This window comes from Ochotona princeps, chromosome 18, assembly GCF_030435755.1.
Source record: "Ochotona princeps isolate mOchPri1 chromosome 18, mOchPri1.hap1, whole genome shotgun sequence".
Taxonomy (NCBI): domain Eukaryota; kingdom Metazoa; phylum Chordata; class Mammalia; order Lagomorpha; family Ochotonidae; genus Ochotona; species Ochotona princeps.
Genome location: NC_080849.1, coordinates 43,577,921 through 43,600,898, shown reverse-complemented (window position 1 = coordinate 43,600,898; position 22,978 = coordinate 43,577,921). Strand labels below are relative to the sequence as shown.

At 37.6% G+C, this 22,978-nt stretch overlaps 1 protein-coding gene across 4 annotated transcripts in view; it reads right to left on the bottom strand.

Annotated features, from left to right (window-relative positions):
* The window catches only part of SMCHD1 (structural maintenance of chromosomes flexible hinge domain containing 1), a 140,872-nt gene that overhangs the window by 99,298 nt on the left and 18,596 nt on the right, over nucleotides 1–22,978 (bottom strand). For all 4 annotated transcript variants that reach the window (XM_058677105.1, XM_058677106.1, XM_058677103.1 and 1 more), the window contains exons 4-14: nucleotides 21,360–21,442; nucleotides 20,615–20,745; nucleotides 16,645–16,759; nucleotides 16,402–16,521; nucleotides 14,257–14,423; nucleotides 11,135–11,225; nucleotides 9,946–10,156; nucleotides 7,470–7,590; nucleotides 7,202–7,385; nucleotides 2,642–2,836; nucleotides 253–366 (exon numbers count right to left, since the gene is read on the bottom strand). In XM_058677105.1, the coding sequence (XP_058533088.1) occupies nucleotides 253–366; nucleotides 2,642–2,836; nucleotides 7,202–7,385; nucleotides 7,470–7,590; nucleotides 9,946–10,156; nucleotides 11,135–11,225; nucleotides 14,257–14,423; nucleotides 16,402–16,521; nucleotides 16,645–16,759; nucleotides 20,615–20,745; nucleotides 21,360–21,442 (1,532 nt within the window). The remainder of the gene's footprint in view (nucleotides 1–252; nucleotides 367–2,641; nucleotides 2,837–7,201; nucleotides 7,386–7,469; nucleotides 7,591–9,945; nucleotides 10,157–11,134; nucleotides 11,226–14,256; nucleotides 14,424–16,401; nucleotides 16,522–16,644; nucleotides 16,760–20,614; nucleotides 20,746–21,359; nucleotides 21,443–22,978) is intronic.

Genomic DNA, 22,978 nt, shown 5'->3' with positions numbered 1-22,978 from the left:
GACTGTGGGAGCCACAGGACAAATACCCACCCTCACAGACTTTCTGATGGACCCATGTATTCATAAAACACTCGATATATAAATGTTCTACAGGTGGTTAAAAATATCAAATATGAAATATAAAAATTCCCATGGGAACTTCATTTAATGCAAAAGATAAAAACAAGTAAAATACTATATCTTTTTCTTCATTTAAGCAAAAATCATACCAAGAGACTTCCAGCAAGAATTTTGTGTTATGTGCTATCTTACCATTGCGATTTGAACTTCTCCACCGGTAGCATATACTTCTCCGTCATGATCACCATAAAGAAAAAATCTTACTATGCTTCCATAAAAGAGGGGGAGTGTCTTGATTGTCTTGACCTAATCATTAATTTTTTAAAAAACAAAAAAGGAATGTATTAATATTTGCTTATGACTAATAATTAATTCACAAGAAAACATTCTTGACAACTGTAATCAGAAAACTAATGCAGTATTTTAATCTCTCAATAAAATTACATTTTGAACTTCTTACTTTGCAACACATTCTTATAAAGATAAATTGGACCTTGAAAGCATTTCCTCATCTTTGGAGCAACAAAATCAACAGCAATTAAGAATTATCGGAATCATTTGAGCAGAACCCTCGGAGCATGTTCCACATCAGGGAGTCTGGGATGGCACTGGGCAGCTGTGCTCCATTCCGAGGTACTGGTGCAGTTAGGATGCTGGGTGCAGCTTCTCCCCTTCCCTCCCCTCTTCCCCCACACACAGGAAGGAGAAAAAGAAAATTGGAAACAATGGTCTCATCTACTTTCCCCTGTATCTCAACCCTTTCCATCCTGATCCGTGGGGTACATGAGCATGCATCTTCTCAACTATGTAAACATCATCAAAAGTAAAATTCTAAAAATTTTAAAAAGCCCAGTATTAAAAAAAAAAATCTCCAATAAGGACTACAAGTGTTGAGAGATGCAATCTAAAAAATAATAATAATAATAAAAAAGAGAGATCCAATCTAGTTTTGCAGGCTTATTTGTGAAAAACTATTCTTCACACACAAAACTGGTTGCAGAACACCCCAACCTTTATTTCTTTGTACCTACACATTATCCTATGCTCAGCTCTTTTCTAGAAAGCACCTAACACAGCTACCATAAAGCATTTCACATAGGTGACTTATCTTCCTTCTTGTGGGTCAGGGCTTGGCTTCACAGATACCAAATTCTTCCATTTTTCTCCAGTCTCACTATCTTATCCTTTCCACCTCCTTTTCCAGGTCTTCTTCCTTCTAACCCCAAAATATAGGGAAATCTCCAGGCTCACTCCTTGGGTTTCATTATAATAACTTTTTTTTTTTTTAAAGATTTATTTTATTTTTATTACAAAGTCAGATGTACTGAGAGCAGGAGAGATAGAGAGGAAGTGGAGCTGCCGGGATTAGAACCAGCGGCCATATGGGATCAAGGCGAGGACCTTAGCCACTAGGCCACACTGCCGAGCCCCATTATAATAACTTTTGCAAGTGAACTCCTCCAACTCTGTGGTCTTACATACATGACTTGCCCCTCATATTAATGGGTACAACACATATCTTTCTGCCTTTCTAAGTATCTTTTTGGTGAGATTTCATGCCTTTCAAAGCCCATTCAAATGCTACTTACTGCCCATAGTATTTGATATTTAGGTCTCTTCCCCCAAGTCTCAACACCATGCAAAGTAAGAAATCTATATTGTCGGGCCCGGTGGCATGGCCTAGAGGCTGAAGTCCTCGCCTTGAACGTGCCGGGATCCCATATGGGCGCCAGTTCTAATCCCGGCAGCTCCATTTTCCATCTAGCTCCCTGCCTGTGGCCTGGGAAAGCAGTCGAGGGCGGCCCAAAGCCTTGGGACCCTGCACCTGTGTGCGAGACCTGGAGGAGGTTCCAGGCTCCTGGCTCTGGATTGGTGCAGACCAACCATTGCAGTCACTTAGGGAGCGAATCATCAGGCAGAAGATCTTCTTCTCTGTGTATCTGACTTTCCAACAAAAATAAAATAAATCTTTAAAAAAAAAAACTATGTTCTCTCCTTTTACACTCCCAAAGTTCAATAGTCATCCTCACCTTCACTGAGCTTATCCCCTTCTTACTTATTTCTACTTAAATGGCTTCCAATCTTCAGCTTCAAATCCCAGAGTGTAAAGCAAATGTCTTAGATTGCTGCAGACTCCATCGAGACATACTAGTAACTTACTATGCTAGGAAGTCCTCAGCACCCCTCACCAAAAGAAGAAAGCTAACACATTATTTCACACAATGTTAACAAACAAAAAGAGCTTAAAGAATCTCCATGTTGGAGGGTTGGAGTTTGGGGGGGAAATCCCAGTCTATACAAAACTGTACCACAACATTAAAAATAAAACAATTTAAAAGAAAAGGAATAAGAATCTCCATGTCAAGTTTCATTAGAAAAAACAGGATGAAAACTTTGATAATTAAGCCTTTGACAATAGGCAGCTTTTAAAAATGTTATAAATTAGATAAATATTGGATTTTCCTTCTCATTGTTCCTGGCTTCCAAGCAATCAATATGTGCATATTTTTTTATATTATACTCCAATACGTCTAATTTAATTTCTAATTCTAACAAAATTAAATTTAAAAGTTAAACCTACCAGCTGTCCTGCTTTGTATATTTTTCCATCCCACTCTATTGCAGAGTATGTTGCCCAGGGGCCTTGCTTTTTAGAAGGAAGATCAGGACGTGTAATTATTCCTTTAAAAAGTGTAAATTTTATCTGTTTGTCATACTTCTCATGACAGTCCTTCAACCACAAAGCAAATTCTCTGTCAATTTTCATTCGCTGCTCCTGTAAAATTTATAGATAGTCAATGAAACATAACCACACACACTTGTCACTCATTACATTTTTAGTTCTAAGCACTACATGTTAGAAAATCTAATTAGAATTTTTGACCAATTTCTTCTACAGAAACTCAGAAAATTTCAAAACAAAAGTAGTAGTTAAGAGTCAGAGATGCTTCATCTGCTGGTTCATTCTTCAAACGTCCAATGGCCACAGCTAAGCTCTCCTAGGCATATTAATAGGAAACACACTACCAGGACTGGAAAGTGAGACACCACGACTTGAACAGGCGGTTAGCGTGGGACGCCTGTCTTGGAGGGGTGGCCTGACCTGCTACATCATAGCAGCAGTTTCCCGAAACCAAGTTCTTAAAGGTCAATACCAACAACAAAACTTTTCTTTCTTTAAATCTTGGATTTCACTAATAATGAATCCTGCCTTCACAGGAGCAGGGTAGCTGGATCTGGGAAAGGGATGAGTGGGACCACACATGAATCACTCGCATCTCAGTGGAGCAATCAAAACTTTCCTATGTATCAAGCACAAACATACACAATATAATTCTGTAAGCTTCACATTTTAATGCTTAAAGTAATTTAAAGAAAAAAAATATTTACAGAGGTACCTGGTAAGAATGAGAAACACTGTTGCGTAATTTTTATTTGAGAAGCAGACAAATGGAGATAAAGAGAACTCCCATCTGCTGGTTCAGGCCAAAGCCAAAAGCTCAGAACTTCAATGTGGGTTTCCACGAGGGTGGCATATACCTAACTAGCTGAGCCACACCCTGCTGTCTCCCATGGTATTCACCAGCAGAAAATTAGAGCAGAGCACAGCAGGGTCTCAAAGCCAGGCACTTCAACATGGGATGCAGGAATCCCAACCATTATGTTAATAAATAAGCCAAACTGATTGTTTATAAATACCTAAGGCAGTCAATGTCCCTTTTATCACTGTTATTGGTACTGCCTATAAATAATGAAGATCTAGTCCTCATTGTACCTACATTAGGGCCCTGGGACATAAGAAGGAACTCACAACAAAAGGACTGACAGTCTCCTACATGGTTGGGAGACACACAAAAGACACCCATTGTGAGACTGGAGAGAAGAACAGAGGGTGGGGGAGGGAACTTGAAGGAAGGGGAAAGGGAGACCCCAGCGTCAACTAAACTGTATCAAAAAACAAACAGCAACAACAAAAAAATATGCCAAACGATCACCTCTGCAACATACTATTATCAGCTTGCCATCCTGTCATGATTATTACAATTATTACACAGGAACAGGAAATTCTACCTACCAAATTTAACTCTAAATATTTATTTGTTTGTTTGTTTATTCAGAAGGTTGAATGACAGAAAGAGAAGGAGGGAAGGAAAAAGAGAGAGAGGAAGGTGAATAAAAAGTGGAAAGCTAGAGAGAGAGAGAGATATCTCATTCTCTGGCTCACTCCTCAAATGGTAACAGCAGTCAATTTTGACCAGGATTCCATCAAGATCACTCACAGAGATGCTAGGAGATCAAGCACTTGAGCTGTTTATCATTGCTTTTCTAAGTACAAAGCAGGCAGCTGATTGGAAGTCAAGTAGCTGGGACTTGAACTGGCACTTCTGTGGAGATGCCCACATCCCAGGGAGCAGCTAAACATACTACATCACAACACAAGACCCTGCCATCAGATTGTTCACCTGTACTGCAAGCATAAGCTAAATCTACGACGACTCATAATCAACCACATTACCAATATCAGTAACAGTTATTAAAGGACGATATAATGGTCGTGGCAACATAAAAGTTAACTTGGAAGACAACTTTGTGGCATAGCGGGTTAAATTTCTGCTTCCAATGCCAACATTACATATCAGAACACCAGTTGGGTTTTGTTCTTCTGGTCCAGCTTCTTGCTAACACACCTGGGAAAGCAGTGGATGATTTCCAAGTGCTTGGGACACTGCCAATCATGTGTGAAACCGGGATGAAAATCCAGCCTCTTGCCTTCAGCCAGGCCCATCCCCAGTCACTGCAGTCATTTTTAAAGTGACCCAGCAGATGGAAGATGTGTGTGTCTGTATGTATGTCTTCCTCTGTCTCTCACGTTGCCTTTCAAATAAATACATTTTTTTAAAAATCAGAATTAGCCTATTATAAATACATTGTGAAAATACCAAACTGTTTAATGAATGTTGGGAAATTTAAAACATACTATAAATGTGAATTTTAAGTATGCTGTAACTGAGTACTAACTCATGTCTACAAGATCTTTTTCAGTGGATAGATTTTAACACATAAAAAGTATCTTATTCTATAGCTTGAAATCTTTTTTAACTATAAAATCAAGTTCAACATCTTATAGGAATTACTGAATCTAAATTATATCCTACGTATTACATTTACTGACCAGAAATTTTAAGTTGATAATAAAATAATTTAACTCCGAGGGTTGGTGTTGTGGTCTGCAGGTCAAGCCACTGCTTACAACACACGGATCTACATTAGAGTGATGGTTCAAGCCCCAGCTGCTCCACTTCAAATGCAGCCCTTTGCTATTGTGCCTGGGAAAATGGATCATGGCACAAGTGCCCAGGTGATTGCCATCCACACCCCAGCACCTACAATTACAGCCATTTGCAAAGAGAATCAGGAGGGAGATCTCCCTAACTCTTTCTCTTGCTTTCATTCAGCCTTTCAAATAAAATAAATCTTTTTTAAAAACCATCTACTTCTTAGAAATTCACTATTAAACCACTGGAAAAGTAGTATCAAGTATATCTTTGTGAAGTACGTCAGTAGAACAAAAGTAACAAGTTTAATTAAATTTTTCTAAATGATTACAAATTCTCAGGAATTTTTAGAGGTTTATTTATTTACTTGAAAGCTAGAGTTACACAGAAAGAGAATCCTCTATTCTCTGATTCACTCTCTCAAATAACCACAGCCATTATGTGGGTCCAAAGCCAAGAGCTTCCTCCCACATTCCTCCACTGCTTTCCCAGGCCATAAGCAGGGAGATGGCTAGGAAATGGAGCAGCCAGGACTGGAACTGACACCCATATAGGAGTCTGGTGCTGTAGGATGCAATTGTAACAGCTATGTCATGGTGCCAGCCCACCAAAGATGTTTATTTTTTAAGGTAGACTTATTTATTTGAAAGAGACTTACAGACACAGTGACAGAAGGAGAGGGAGAGACAGAGATCTTCCATTCACTGGTTCACTCCCCCAAATGGCAGGAATGGCCAGGACTGCACCAGGCTCAAGTTGGGGCCTGGAACTCCTCCTATATATCTCCCACAGGGTTGGCAGGTGTCCCCCCTCTTCTGTTGTTTCCCCATGCATATTAGCAGGGAGCTGTATCAGTGGGATAGTAGTGTCACAAACAGCAGTCAACGTCCTGTACCATCCCTACCCTGGTCAATTTTTGAAAAATGTCTTCACAGTGGAAAAATTCCTGTATAATTAATATATATATTTCCTATTTCAATAGACATATTTTGATCTATCCTTTTAAAAAATATTTATTTTTATTGGAAAGGCAGATCTACAGAGAGGAGAGACAGAAACAAAGATCTTCTGCATGCTGGTTAACTCCCCAAGTGGCTGCAAAGGCTGGAGCTGAGCCAATCCAAAACCAGGAACCTCTTCCAAGTCCCCCACGTACATGCAGGGTCCCATCAAGCCATCGTTTGAAGCAAGTATTTTGCAGTTCTAAAACAATCTTCAAGACTAAAATAAAATTGCCTAATCAGCTTATAAATGTACAAATGTAATTCATGAAACAGATACAACTGTTCATACAGACTCCTATTTAGTATTATGACTGTGGTTTCACTACCTTAAGATTTCAAAATCAAGATCCAATTTAAAATATATGTATATATATATATATAAATCAATATACATATATATATTTGGAAGGGTGGCCAGTATGATGGCTTAACTCGCTAATCTGCTACCTGCAAGCACCAGCATTCCACAAGGATGCCAGTTTGTGTCCTGGGCTACTTCACTACCCATCCAGCTTCCTGCTTGTGGCCTGGGAAAGTGGTGGAGCATGACCCAAAGCCTTCGGACCTACACCCACCTTTCTCTATGTGTCTCTCATGCTCTCTGTAAAATATGCCTTTCCAGTGAAAGTAAATAAATCTTTTAAAAAATAAACAGATTCCATGCAAACGTGATTTAGTCAGTCTGAAATTTTTGAGCTAGACAAATTGAATGAGCACTTCCAAAAGAATCCCCCAATCCTACAATCTTTTAATTGAATTAATCCCATGGTATGAGAGTAGCATTAAAAATCCACACTACTGGTATATTATTTAAAAATAGAACATATCCAAATATTCAAAATTTATGTTTAAAAATCATACCTGTCCATTCAAAATCCTTGTAAAAAGGGTGTTCTTATCTTTCAGTTTCAGCTCAAGATCCATGAAAGTTAGTTTATTTGTGCTGACCTGGAATTTGTCATTAGTGAATAGTGCACCAGATATTCTATTGTAGCATTCAATTGGTGCAAGCCCTCTCTTCTTAGGAGGGGCACACCAGTCAAAGCTGGAAAAGACAAAGTATTAGCCAAAAAAAAAAAAAAAAAAAAAGTTATAAAACAGTACAACTTTAGCAAGAACCAAAACTTACTCTTCTACTGATGTATATGGTATTAATCGTCCATTCCAAAAACATTCAAAAATAGGTCTTTTCCCTCTTGCTGCTTTCTCAAGCATAAAACAATCATCATCATCATCTTCATCTTTTAATTCTAGATCAAAAAGTTAAAAAAAATGTTATGAAGTGTGAGTGACCTACCAATTTCTGTAAATGAAATATTAAACTGCTTCAGAGAAAGAGTAACACAAACACTTATAAACTTACAAATTGCACTATTTTCAACCTGAGGGTAGGTTTATTCACTTGCCTAAAAAATTTCTCAAGTGGAAATTCCACAATATCAATGGTTCTTATCATCTGGAAGTCAACAATTCTACGATAATCAATCTGTGTTAAGAGTACAATACTACCTGCTAAACCTACTTACAGAGTTAAGAATCTCACATTAAAAAATACTATAACCCATAGCAAAATCTCCCTTCCCCATAAACATAGGAGCTTTAATCTTGTATTTAAATCACAATTTCAAGGATGAACATTTCACTCAGCAGTTAAGATTCCAGTTCAGACACGTGCAGCTCTCTTGGCCTACTAGGATTTGACACTAAGGTTCAAATGTTGGCTCGAGCTGCTAATGCGAACTACAGGAAGCGGCAGTGAGGCCCAAAGCAGCTGAGATCCTGCCACCCGTGGGGGGATCTGCATTGCATTCGTTTGGGGAACAAAACAGCTAAGAACTGTGATCAGGCCCCTTCCCCTAACTTTTATGTTTCTCAAATTAAAAAAAATACTAATAATGAAATAAAGGTTCACAGTTCTATTAAAACATGTTCACATGAAAACATGAGAAATCAAAAACAAAACAAAACAAAAAAGAGAAATCTAAAGGATCTAGTAAGATCTAATTTTTATAGTTTGGACAAATGAGTCAATATTACTGAATTTGAGATAATTTTTCATAAACTGATATTCTCAAAGACAATATTCAGATATATTCAGACAAACATGAAATATGTACACAGTTGGAATTGCAACAGATATTATATCACAAACCTAATGACCACAGTAGTTTCTTTGCCATATATTCTCACAGACTCAGATAACATGATCAAAACAGTGCTCCTGACTTATTCACACTCACTGTACTAGAATCATCACTCACCTAAAATAAAACTCACTTCTCCTTAAAAGTTCTCATACTTTCTTTCAACTTAACCAAATTACTTTGCTCTTAGAGGAGCATCCTCCAACAACTTACTGATTAACTTACTGATTCTTATTTCTGAGCTATCATCTGGATAGCTTCATAGCATTGTCTGTAAGCATATAAAACTTAAAAATGGAACACAAAGAAATCAAAGACACAACAGTTGCTGAGTAATGATATTCATTATGTACTTATATATATGTTTTATACTTTATACTACTTGTGTGTATACATACACACATACATAATGCTGTTGGACACTATTTTAAGGACTTTCCCTAAGTTCTTATTAAATTCTCATAACACCTCCAAAAGTATTAACTTTTGTTAATAAAGTACTCCCATCTTTCAGATAAAGAAACCGAGGAAGGGAGTAGTCTGTCCAAGTTTGCACAAATCAAAGTAGCAAAAATGGGATTCAGTTCAGAGAATCTCAATGCAGAACTTGCAAAGATGTACGAAGGAAGTATTCTAAATCAGAAAGTTTAATATACTTAATATTTAAATTTAACATTATCCCAATAATTCCATTAGGATTTGATTAAGTAAAAGCAGGTCATTTCAAAATTTACAACAAAACCTTAGGGAATCTGAACAGCAGCAAGAATGTTTTGCTCTAAAGGTATCAGTAAACTGCAAGAGGTATATCACTCATGTATAAAAATGTGAGCCAGTACTGTAACAACTCATGCCAGCATATTTAAACGAATTTAATATATTGTTAAGATGGTAATATAAATTATTGGGAAAATTATACCATTTGGTAACTGGTGCTGGAAAGCTGAACACCATAAAAGAAGCATTAAACCAAACATGTACCTTATTCTACACATAAAAAAGACACATTACCCCTAAAATAATAATAATTTAAAAAGTAATCAAATAGCTGCCAAGACTTTTTGTTGTAATCATGAGGTATCCTCTCAACATCAGGACAAAATCAGGAAGTATAAAGAGAAAACTGATAACTGGATTAACTGTAAAACTTCTTAAGGAATTATAATGATAAAGGCAAAGCAATATGGAAAATATATAACGAATTAATAGGCATACATATTGAAAAGTTTAATTCAGTGAGATACATAAAAAAAGAACAGTTTGTTAAGGGCTGTGTTCTTCTGGAGTTGAAAACATATCACAGATCTTTAAAAATTACAAATACCAGGGATATAAGGCTTGTATAAGCAAAAAAACTTCATTTAGCTTTAATGGCTCAATGAATAACAATCATTTAAAAAACAAATCACTATCCTAAATCACAACTTCAAATATTACAGCTAAGAGAACAGATTAACATACTTGATGGAAAACACGGGTCATCAGGGTAAGTTTCTTTATCATATAAGAATGGATGATATCGAATAATCCCCTCCACTACACCATCTCCTTCAACGTGAGCCTTGAATTCAAAACTATCAGCTGCTTTGCTTATATACAACGTCTGCATATCATCTTGTATTTCCCTTAGGTTGACAATCTTAGGAGTCTTCCCTTTCTCAAACATAGAAATCTAAAAAGAAAACAAAAACAAAAATCATTATATTCTATGTTCTCAGCTGCAATCCAACAACAGAACAGGTAATTCTATTCTTCTATTTTTATTAAAAGCTTATAGCTGCAAATGGGTTAAACAGCTTTAAGGGAGACTTTCAACAAGAAACATACTACTTAAAAATGCAAAGTAAAACAAAAAACCTGCAAGTCAGAGCCAGAGGAGAGTTAACTCAGGAGCATATTAACTCAAGGTTTCTTGCTAGGAGAAGGCAGTAGATCAACACTATACATGAATTTTCTAATGTTTGAGAAAGGATATGGATAAGCCAATACTCATATGTTCTGTGCTTTTAAATCGATTCACAAGCATAAAACATCTATGGACAAAAGAAAAACTATGTTTATGTCCCTTTCCCTCTGTGCTTCAAGAAATGATTATCAGCAATAATTCATATCTATGTTGGACAGACAGGAGATAGACAAACTAAAAACTATAGTAATCAAAGGCTTAAGGAAAACAATATATCTAGGATTGGCATTATAGCCCAAGAGATTCGGCTGAGGCTTACTCCCAGCAGCAGCCCAGGTCAGACCTTGTGAATTCAAGTCCCAGCGATGTGCTTTACTCTAGCTCCCTGCTAACACGCCTGGGAAAGCAGAGGAAGATGACCCAGTACTTGTGCCCCTGCCACCAAGTGGAACACTGACATGAGGGCCCAGGCTGTGGGCTGGGACTTGGCCCCACCCCAGCAACTGCAGCCATCTTTCCGTCTCTCCACCTCTGTCACTCTATGTTTCAAATAAATAACACTTAAAGAAAAATAAATCATCTAAGATTGATCTCTTATTGGGATATCAAGTAACCAAAGTACTTTAGCAAAAGACAAGGAGAGAAAAACTTAATTACTGACTGATTTGTATTATTGAGAGACCCTTAGAACTAAAAGAGATATCCAACAATCTGCAATATTATAAGACAAATTTTTAATCTTACTTCAATATCAATGTTGCTGAAAGGTCCAACTTCTTTTGATGTACGTACTTCATTACCTTTGGGACCATGAATATAGTAATGATAAATATGCCTAAAATCAGAAGAATGACATTATACTTTCAATTCACTCAAAATTATAATTCATATAAATGTCCACAAAAAATTTTTTTACAGCTACTGTTTAACGATGTTTACCAGTGCCAAAAACTATACTAATTGAATATAGTATCCCACTTAGTGACCAAAACAATGTAGAGATCCTAATATTATGTCTCAATTTACACATAGGAGAAACTGACACTGAGGCCACAGTTGGGGCACAGTGCGTCTGCCCCCAATGCTGGCATCACACAAGCGCAGGTGCAAAGCTCAGCTGACCCAGCTCCCTGAAGTGCCCGCAAAAGCAGAAGATGGGTTCCGAGTGCACGGTTCCTGCCATGGATGTGGGACATTGAATAGACTGAGTTCCTGGTGTCTGTTTGCAGCCTGGCTCAGCCCCAGTTCTTGCTACCTTTTGGGGAGTAAATTAGCAGGTGGAAGCTCTCTCTGTAACTGTGCCTCTAAAATAAATAAATCCTCCACCGATACGCACAACACCTCACATGGGCACCAGTTCATGCCCTGGCTGCTCCACTTTCCATCTGGCTCCCTGCTTACAGCCTGGGAAAGTGGGGGAGGATGGCCTGAGTTCTGTACTGTGGGGAATCCATAAGAAGCTCCTGCCTTCAGATTGGCTCAGTTCCGGGCAGGGTGGCCAACTGGAAAGTGAACTAATCAATGGAAAATCTTTGGGATGCCGGTGCCTGAGGTAGAGGATTAGCCAGTGAGCCAACGCCTTGGCCCCTGTCCTAATAATTCCTTAAAATACTTTTGAGATACATGGAATGAGTGATATGGAGCAATGGGTTAAGTTACTGCTCCAAACCGAGATTCCATATTAGAAAGCTGGCATTGTGCCATGGCAAGTTAAGTCTCCTTTTTAGACAATAGCACACATATCAGCATGCCAGATCATCCCAGCTGCTTTGCCTCTGATGCAGCCTCCTGCCAGTGACCCTTGGGAGGCAGTGGAGGATAATCCAAGTATTTGGGCTGCTGCTACTCATGTGGGAGACGCAGATGGATCCCTGGCTCCTGGCTTCTGGCATGTGCAGCCCTTATTGTTTCAGCCATTTTGGGAGCGAACCAGTAGATTAAAGATCTTCCTCCCTCTCAGTCACTCTGCCTTTCAAATAAATACGTTTTTTTTAAGTTATTAAAAAAAACTATTTCAAAAAATGGTCATACTTATTGGTTACTTGTAAAACTAACAGTATGTTATAATTGTGTTATATACAGAATTTCTTCATTAAAAGGAAACTATAATTATAAAAAAATCTAACAAAATCTACACTTAGAGAATATATATCCAAAGTGTTATTTTAATACCTGGGGCAGTAAGCAACAATATTCAAGAAAAGTATTCTGAAAATCAAGTTTATTATTCCATAGAACAGAAAAATGTTAAACTTTGCAAATACACATGTATACATATAATAGAAACTCTAAAATTAAGGGCACAGCATTTTGAAATAAAATATGAATATCATACATAATACATTCTGCAAGATTCAATAATTCAGACTAATGCAAATTATGAAAATAAGTCAATAAACAGTATTAACATATAGCTACAGACAAGGTACTAGGAACCTTTTTTCTGCCAAGGACGATTTAGACATTTATAACATCATTCATAGGTCATATAAAACTATCAACTTAAAAACAGACCATCTAATGTTGGAGCTTTTAATTGATCGGGATGATACTCTGCTGGCTCTGTCTTCAAACCAGAGAGGGTATACCTAAGAAGCCATTGAACTTGACTGAACAATAAGATGCTGGACTCTATGTTTGGTATATGCTTGCAATGAGAGAATCTCAACTGAACTTGAACTGTGGTTATGCAACAAGGTGGAGGAATCCACCATGGTGGGAGGGTTTGGGGAGGGGTGGGGAGAATCCCAGTACCTATGAAACTGTGTCACATAATACAATGTAATTAATGAATAAAAAAAAAAGAGAGAAAAAACAGATCATCTATAGGTTTATTGAATTTTGAGTTCCACCTGTGATTCTCTAGGCAAGGAAGGTCAAATAAATTTGCAGGCCTTATATGGCCCATGGGATGAATGTTCCCTACTCCTACAAGTTTATATTCCTCTCTGGATCTGGTAGTATACCCACTTCCTAGCAATGTTCATGGAAAAGATACATAACGATCTATTATCAGTATTACAAATATGTTGCAGACACACATGCTATTTCAATGGGCTTGATGTATCCATTTGGTAAACATTTATTCATTTTCTTATATTTGAAAGGCAGAGTAAAACAGATAGTGGGGGGAGAGGGGGGGACAAAAAAGGGAGACTAGAAGAGGCAAAGGAGGAGACAGACAGAAAAAGAGGACCAGTTCATCTGCTGGCTCACTCTCCAAATGGCCCACCACAGTGGAGCTAGACCAGAACAGCAGCAGGAACCAGGTCCAATGTGGCCTTCACATGGATGGCAGAGCCATCACCTGCTGCCTCCCAGAATGTGAAATAGCAGAAATGTCAGATTTGAAGCAGGTGTACAACCTGAACCCCAGCACTCCCACATGGATTGCAGGCTTAACTACTGTCCAAACACGTGCCCATAATTAACAGTTATTGAGCATCTACTGTAACAGCTATTCATCCAGATACTGGGGATGCACCAGTGAATTATAACAGATACCACCCCCCACCCAGCGGGGAAAAACAAAGTGTAGAAGAAAATGATAATTACTATGAAAAATAAGCACAAAAGATTGAGTCAAAACTGATGACTTGCAACAAAGTTCATTTTCAATTTTATACTAGGTGTTAACATTTCTGTGCCTCAAAACAAAGTTCAACACACTACAAGAGGTGATCTGAAAATATTTACGAATGAATGAATGAATACAGAACCATTTTAACATCAACATAAGAGACCTAGATACCATGTTGAAGAGACAGAATTGGAACAAAAACGATACCAAAGAGGCTCCAACGTATCCACATTATTTTGTATTAAAAAAGAAAGCAACATTTCTACGGCAAAATATATTTACTTACGCTAACTGTCGAGTCCAAAGATGGAAATAATTTTTCAAGTATTGTATGTGTTCTGGCTGTACCCCTGTGATAACCACAGCAGTAAAGCTATCTTTTTCCTTTTCGTCAATGATAAGATTATGCAGAAATCTTTCATCATCATTTGTAATGTGAATAGAATCAGATGGCTGTAAGAGTGAATATAAATACAATACATTAAATAATCTAACTATAACTATACAAATAATGTTTATATCACATATCAGTGTGATTTCAGTTGGACAGTTTCTTAAGCAAATTTCTGAAAAACTTTTAGAGCAAACTGACCCCATATAACGAACAAGCTGAATATGTGACGACACTGTGAAGACAAGGCAACCTTCACTTAACTGTAGACCTGAGAAAGAGAAAGAATGTCCTACCTTATAATAGTGAACCTACGTTAGAATCACAAAGGAAAAAGGGGGGGGAAAAAGCAGTTTTCAACGGCTATCAGGTGCAGAGAGAAGGGGGACACACGATACGCAACACACTTACCCTAAGGCAAAATGGGTGCTCGGTTGGGATTCCTAACACCTAACCTAGAATCAAACCTAGCCTTCATGCTCAAGAAAACTAGATGGCAGAAAAGATGTCCAAATGTTTACAATGGGGAGTAAAATCATCCTGGGCACCAAACTACTTCTGGAGAATATCAGGAGTTTCGGACACAGAGTTTGCAGAAAGGGTGTATACATCAAAAACTGAATTTTTATATATGTATATGTATACACACACACAGTGCTGCTTATACAGATTAAAACTTTGTCAGGATAAAGATGTATACTTTATTTCCATCATTTCTAAGAAGCTGCTCTCTTTAAAATAAGTATGCATTATTACTTCCTTCAAAAAACCAAACTTTTTCAAATTATCCTTGTATCTCTTTACACATTACATTATTAATGTCACTACATATTATACAATATTTTCTGCACATTACAAATTAGCAGATTATTTTGGGTTTACTAATGATTCAAGTTCACTATTCAATATTTACTAATACTGAATATTACCAATATTGAATATTTACACTATTCAATATTTACTAAGTGGTTTCTATAAATTTTATGCTTCAACCTGGACCTGAGGAGAACAGGATTCAAGAAAATTGGAGAGTACTTTTGCTCTCTACAAATCCCAACTGGTAGGAGATGAAAATAAAACAAAAAAAGATTTCAAAACAAGCTATTTATAAAGACATGAACCCTTGCCTGAAGAGTTTAAAAAAAAAATTTACCTAACAGATGACAGAATAAGCATATCTTGTTACCTAACAGATGACTGAGAAGAACATGATGGATGAAAACTCTAGAATCTCTGATCTTAAAGCAATGGGCTAAAAAGCCCTTACTAAACAGATGATAATGGTTGATATTTACGTGCTACATATATTAAGCAGTCTATATATGGGTGGGCTTCAAAAATTCATGAAAATTTGCATTGTTTTTAGCCTCATTTTTTCATGAGCTTTATGAAGCTCCTCAGGATATGTACCAGTTAAACATCAACCATTATCATCTGTTTTTTAGTCAGGGCTTTTTAGGCCACTGCTTTAACAGATCAGAAATGGAAGAGTCCAACAGAAATAGTACTCAGTAAAAGAAGATGACCAGGTAGGTACTCATTGGTGCCCATGAGGTGCTTCTCAGAATGAACCAATCATAAAACACAGGAGAGGCTGGCAGAGAAAGAGTAATCCAAGAGACTTGGCTCTATTCAAGCAGCTACAGTCACACCTGTGAAAATCACTTGTATTCTCAATTCCAATTTTTCACCAGTTCTAAAATAGCAAGGAATATTTTGCTTTCTCCACTTTATTGCTAACAATTTCTGAAACTGAAATTCAGATCAAGGAAAAAATTTTCCACTATTAGGAGCAATTTACATAAAGTTTGGTAGGCTCCAAAGACAACACACTATCTAAAGCCTTTCATGTCAAAAAAAACCCCACATAAATGATAAGTCTAATTAGTCACATGATTAACAGAGAAAGGATGGTAATTTCAAATCTTCAGGTTTTAAAACAACACTGCCACCTTAAAAATTGGAAGTAAAGCTCTGTCCTGTTAAAATGAATATTTATAATTATGAGTTAACATGTACTATATATACATATATACATACCTTTCTGTTTCTAATATATCCACTATATATTGCCTCTTTATTTTTTTCTTTCTTCTCAAAATCTTCTTTTGAAAGCACAAGCTCATGAACATCTTGTGAATCTGCAGGCTTGCTTATCATCTGTCAAATATTAAAAAAAGTAATTTAAAAATTCCTAAAAATTAAACTGGTTAACACATTTACACAAATTCAACCTCAAAATGTTTTGAAAAATTTTAATTTGTAAGAAATTTATGTACTCACTCTGGCTGACTGTCCAACAAAGAAAACAGCCTGCTTTCCCCCAACTCCAAAATAGGAAATATCACTGTTTAAACTGCGTGGTACTGGCACTGGACGAACGTATCCTGAATGGTCACTGAAACAAAACATTATGTTAATGTAGTGGTTTTTTAAAAGGCCCTTAAACTTCAAAGGAAATGTTATAGCATTTTTATTCATTCTAATTCAAGTTAAAACAATCTTGGATAAAAGATACCTCTAGTAAGTGGTTCTCAAAGTGTATCCCCCATACCAGCCTTGAATCTGGAAACTTTTGGAAGTGCAAATTTTGGCAGGCCAGAGCAATAATACAGCAGATAAAGCCATAGCCAGAGACACAGAGAAGAACATCCCGTAAGAGCAGCAGTTCGCGCCCTGGCTACTGCACTTCCCAGTGACCTTCCTGCTAAAATGGCCTTGGAAAAGCAGCCATTACACACATATGTGAGACAAGAGCTCAAGCTCTTAGCTTTGGCATGGCCCAGCCTTGGCCAATGCACACATCTGGGGAATAAACAAGAGGATGGACAATGTCTTTTTTCTGTCTCTTCCTCTTTGCCTTATCTATATGCCTTGATACAATGCCTTTTAAAAATGCAAATTCAGGGTCCAAATTCTTGATCCTGAAAAGTCCCAGAAAACAGAACTCGATAAATACCCTTATCCTTAGATACCCTATGCTCTGAAACCTTTCTTTCAAGATTTGTTCGCCATTTCAAAACTTTCTAAAATACTGTACAGGAAAAAAGAGAGAGAGAACTGGAGCATAGGAAATCCTCCTTTCCACATAAAATGACAAATGAGAAGCTCAGAGTGAAACTTGTACCATACTCTAACTACACTCCGCACAGGAGGTTATCACTGGTCTCTCAAAACATACGCAAGGCCACCAAACACTTGCCACTATCAGAAACAAACAGAAAATGAAGACTGAACCAATATGAAGTCAATGCAAAGATTAAAATGCAGCTATGAAACAGATGGGAAGCTTAAAGGAAGAATACTAGCACTGTGGTACAGCATATTAGGCCACAGCTACACAACGGAGTGCCACTAGGAATCCTGGCCATTCTGCTTCCGGTCTAGCTCCCTGCCAATGCACCTGGGAAGGCAAGATACGATGGCCCATCGAAGTGCATGGGTCAAGCATCACATGAAGGATCCACATGCACTTCCAGGCTCGAGGCTCTCTCTGGCCCAACTCTGGGTGTTGTTGCCATTCGAGAAGCGAACCAAAAGAAAGATCACTCCTCTCTTGTCTCTCTAATCTGAAAAAAACCAGAAAATTGGCTGACAAATAGAAAAGGTTAGAAGACTTTGGCAGCAACAATATTAGACTGTGAGATATTATGTTCACGGTGACCGGAAAGTACATCTTCCTATGGTCATAAAATGAAACTCTAATAAAGAAATTACAGTTAAACCAAGGCACTCTACCATCAAGAGAGTTGCTTCAAATGAAAAGTTCCTTTAAGTACATGACATGTACTCAAAATTTTACAGTAATATATATAACATTAAAAAAAAGAAAGTATTTGGATTCAGGGAGTCAGGTTGTGGCACAGGAAGCTAAATTACCACTAGCAAAACCTGCATCTTGTGCCTGAGTGTCTGCCTTAAGTCTGGACTACTCAGCCTCAAATCCAGGTTCCGGCTAATGTGCCAGGGAAGGCAGCAAATTATAACTGAAGCACTATGCCTTTCAAATAAATAAACTATAAAGTAAAAAAAAAATAAAAATAATGTTTAGGGGTCAGCATTGTGGCGCTTAGGCCTATCACAACCAAGTTTCCTCCTAATGCACACCTGGGAGGCAGCCAATAACCTGGATCCATTCCTCCCCTATGGGATCCAGGTGAAGTCCCTAGCTCCTGGCTGCAGCCTAGCCTAGACATGGCTGTACCAGGCATTGGAAGTAAACCACCAGATAGACTATTTTTGTCTTTCAAATACAATTTAGAAATATTTTTTCAAAAGAGTGTGATTCAGGGTTGGTGCCATGGCCTAACAGGCTAAGCCCCAGCCTGCAATGCCAGTATCCCATATGGCTGCTGGATGGAGTCCCAGCAGCTCCACTTCTGATCCAGCGCTCTGCTAGTGGCCTGGAAAAGTAGCAGAGGCCCCAAGTGCTTGGATCCCTGCCCTCATGTGAAAGATCCTGAAGAAGTTTCTGACTCCTGGTCAGCATGGCCCAGCTCTAGCTGTTGTGGCCATTTGGGGAGTCAGTTATCAGATAAAGGATCTCTCTTCTCTCTCTGTAACTGTGCCTTTCAAAGAAAAATAAACAGATCTTCAAAAAGGAAAAAACAAAAATGTGTTGATGGGAAAACACAATGTCTAAGTTTTGGAATAATAAAAGGTCAAACTTTAAATGCCTTTAACAACAAAAGTATACATACCAACCTAACTCCATACCTCAGGAAATGCAAAAAGGCACAATTAAGTAAATTATCCTATTTCTGCTTATCAACCATTAACATTCTGTAATAGAAACATTTGGATATCAAAATATTCAATGTATCATGTATAATTAAAGGCATATTAAAGTCCTTATTCTTATTCAAATACACAGCTACCCATAAAGAAGTAAGGCTTTCTAAGGGGGGACCCCAGAGTGGAGCAGGCAAACAGAAGGAGGCTTTTATCCCAAACCTGAAGACTCCCAGTTTCTCACAAAGGACTATCAGTATGAGCACCGAGAACTACATCCCAACTGCCAAGGAGACCACGGGGAAATGGAGTGCCTTCAGAGACCAAGAACTCTGAGGTCAACCACCCCCATTTGGATCTACCACATAGGATGGAAGAAGCCCAAATCCTGCCTTGCAGGATCCAAGGGCATCAGAACGACAACCAGGATCCCTGAGCGGTCCACAGACACAGAAGAACAGTAAACTTCCTTCAGGACTAGGGAGAGGAGCTTTCTCTGGTCCTTGTCTGCTTCCAATTTTGGGTCCCCACCCTCCTCTCATAATAACCATCAGGATCGCTCCAGAAACCCCTCAAAACAAACAAACAAACTAGAATAGATAGAGAACAACAAGGAAAGCTTAGAAACAGACAGGAAACGGTCAGCAGGGATGTACTTATAACTCACTGACTGGGACACAAAGCTTAGTCACTCCTCACTGGAGTATTGAAGATTTCTCTGCACACCCCTCCTAAAACTGTTCACCTATACTGTTGACATATGTATCATTACAGTTATAGAGTTAGACTACCCGAAAAACAGCCAGGTTCAGCAAAATCATGCTTCAATGCTATGAACTGCTAAATACTAAAATTAAAATAGACATGAGACAGCTGAATAGTAATCTATAGCCATTTTAAGGTGTATAACACCCGGTTGTATATAAACTAATAATTGAAATGTCAATGTAGAAGTCACAGGATGTGGTTCAGAACTTGCATTCTTTTTTTCTAGTAACATATTGGTTACTCAATACCATGTCAACTAATTCCATAACGTTATAGATTGTTGCTGATGTAATGTCGGGGCTTTTAATTGATCGGGATGATACTCTGCCAGCTCTACCTTCAGACCAGAGATGGTCTCCCCAAGAAACTGTTGAACTTATCTGGACAAAAAGATGCTGGACTTTATGCTTGGTAGATGCTTGCAATGAAAGAATCTCAACTGAATTTGAACTGTGGTAATGCAACAAGGCAGAGGAATCCACCATGGGGGGGCGGTGTTGGGCGAGGGGTGGGGTGGGGAATCCCAGTGCCTCTAAAACTGTGTCACATAATGCAATGTAATCAATAATAAAAAAAAATTTTAAAAAAAGGCAACAGAGAGGCAAGTTAGAATTATGTAAGGTTCAAAACTGAGTGTAGTTTTTTTAATCAGGTTTTCAACTTTACAAATTACTATTCACTGCACAAAACTCTTAATAAAGCATAAATATATATATATATACATATATATATAAAAAGAAGATGGCTTTCTAACCTTTCAAAGTCACCTTGCCTTGTAAATTTTGATAACCTATACACGGCCCAGTTGTTAAGCTGTTTAGAGGTCATTCCTCTTCCATTATCTATCACTGCAACAGCAGGTTTTCCTTGCGTTTCATCAAAAAGCTATGAAACAAAGTTCAAAAAGAAAGTAAGAATAAAATCAACATTTATAACATCAAAAGTTAAATATGAAAAGTTTCAGTGAGCTCATTCATACGTTCATACAACTTTCAGAAAACCACTTCAGTTGCCTATTATAAGCCTTAGAATTTATGTCTTTTAATGTAAAAATTCTATTCCTCATTATTTAATTTGAGCAAACTGCACAAAGATGTGTACTTATCATTCTAACATTGTTTCTCATGACAAAACTACAGAAACAATTCTAAATGTTCAACAAAACCAATACATAACTTATATTATAGCCAATAAACCACTTAGCAGCAATGAAACATTCTATTCCCTAATATTTACAATATGGCAAATGTCTATAATGTCTTGATAGAGACATTAAAAAAAAGAAAATGAAAGATATTAAAAAGAGAAAATAAAAATGTATTAAAAGCAGTATACTCACATAAATACATGAAAGGAAAAATGACACATGAAAAATTTTAACAACAGACATCAGATGATTTTTCTGCTTTTAGTTTATCTTCTATTTTCTACTTATTCTCCAATAAACCTATACTGTACTTATAAAGGGAAAATGAAGTTGCTCTATGATACTTTCTTACCAATTTGATCTGTATGTTTCTAACACCAACGTTACGAGCAGTAGCAGACAATGAATTGTCAATCAATTCCGCAAGAGCAAATGCTAGAAGAGATTGAGAAAACATTATTGCTTAACACCTCCTTCCCAAATACTGCATATAAAAATTCAAAGTACAAGAAACTCTGAAGTACCTTGAAGTGATCACTTCTATTTTCCAAAAAGCTAGAATTAACGTATTATCTCGATCTTTTCTTTTTAAAGATTTATTTATTTTCATTACAAAGTCAGATATACAGAGAGGAGAGACAGAGAGGAAGATCTTCCATCCGATGATTCACTCCTCAAGTGAGCGCAATGGCCGGTGCTGCACCAGTCTGAAGCCAGGAACCTGGAACCTCCTCCAGGTCTCCCACACAGGTGCAGGGTCCCAAAGCTTTGGGCTGTCCTCGTCTGCTTTCCCAGGCCACAAGCAGGGAGCTGGATAGGAAGTGGAGCTGCCAGGATCACAACCGGCGCCCATATGGGATCCCGGTGCGCTCCAGGCGAGGACCTTAGCCGCTAGGCCACGCTGCCGGGCCCATTATCCCGATCTTAATGATATAATACACAACAAAGGCATCATCATCAATTACCACCAACATACAAAAGCAGTCATCAACCAGTACTTGCATGGCACTACATAGCATGACTCAGCCAGCCAGGCTTCCTGGTTCAAGGAGTTTAAAATCTACAGACAGACATACAGACATGAGAGAAAACAGGAGACCATAACCATAAAAACACACAGTAATATGTAGTATGATTACAGCATACAGAAGTCAAAGGTAAACACATTTATAGAAACGGGGCAAAATGTAAGGCAACGGTAACTATACAAGTATCTTTTACAAGTTACTTTGTATGTATAATTTTTCATTGCAACAAAACTCATCAAATGGCTTTACCAACATGAAACTACTTTACCAACAAGAAACTACCATGATCTATTACCATATTGCCAACATGACATTCAATTTATGATTGGCTCAGCATTAACTAACTTTATTCAGGGTTACTACTCAAAATTATTTCCTGTTTTCATTCTCTTAATTAAAAAGAATGGGAAGATATCCAATTGATATCTTAATTCCACTGAAGCACAGCAGAATTAGACCTGTGGTTAACCCACAGAGTAGCACTCAAGCAGCTACTCCCATTTTGCTTAAATAATTAGGGTTAGGTATGCTTATAAACTAAAATAAACTAATACAGCAAAGTTACTACAACCCTGGTAAGTATAAAGATCCAGCAATGGGTAAGAACTATAGAAAATGAGGAAGAAAGGACACTATAGGAAATGAGAGAAAAAGAGTAAAGAAATACATAAAAGTTTACGGAGTAGATTTAAAATAAGAAAAAAGAAAATCCAAAATGAGGTTGAATTTCTGCCTTTAGAAGACTGGAAAAATTTTTCCATAAAGGGAAAATTTAAAGGGAAAGAAAAACGCAGTTTGATATGATATTCTACATCAAGTTCAGTGAGCAGACATGTTCCACAGGGAGGTACATCAGTTAACACAATTATCTGACAAACTAAAGACAGCGAGGCATAAGACTTCTGCTTCACTGACACACATACAATAATTAAGGTCTGCCATG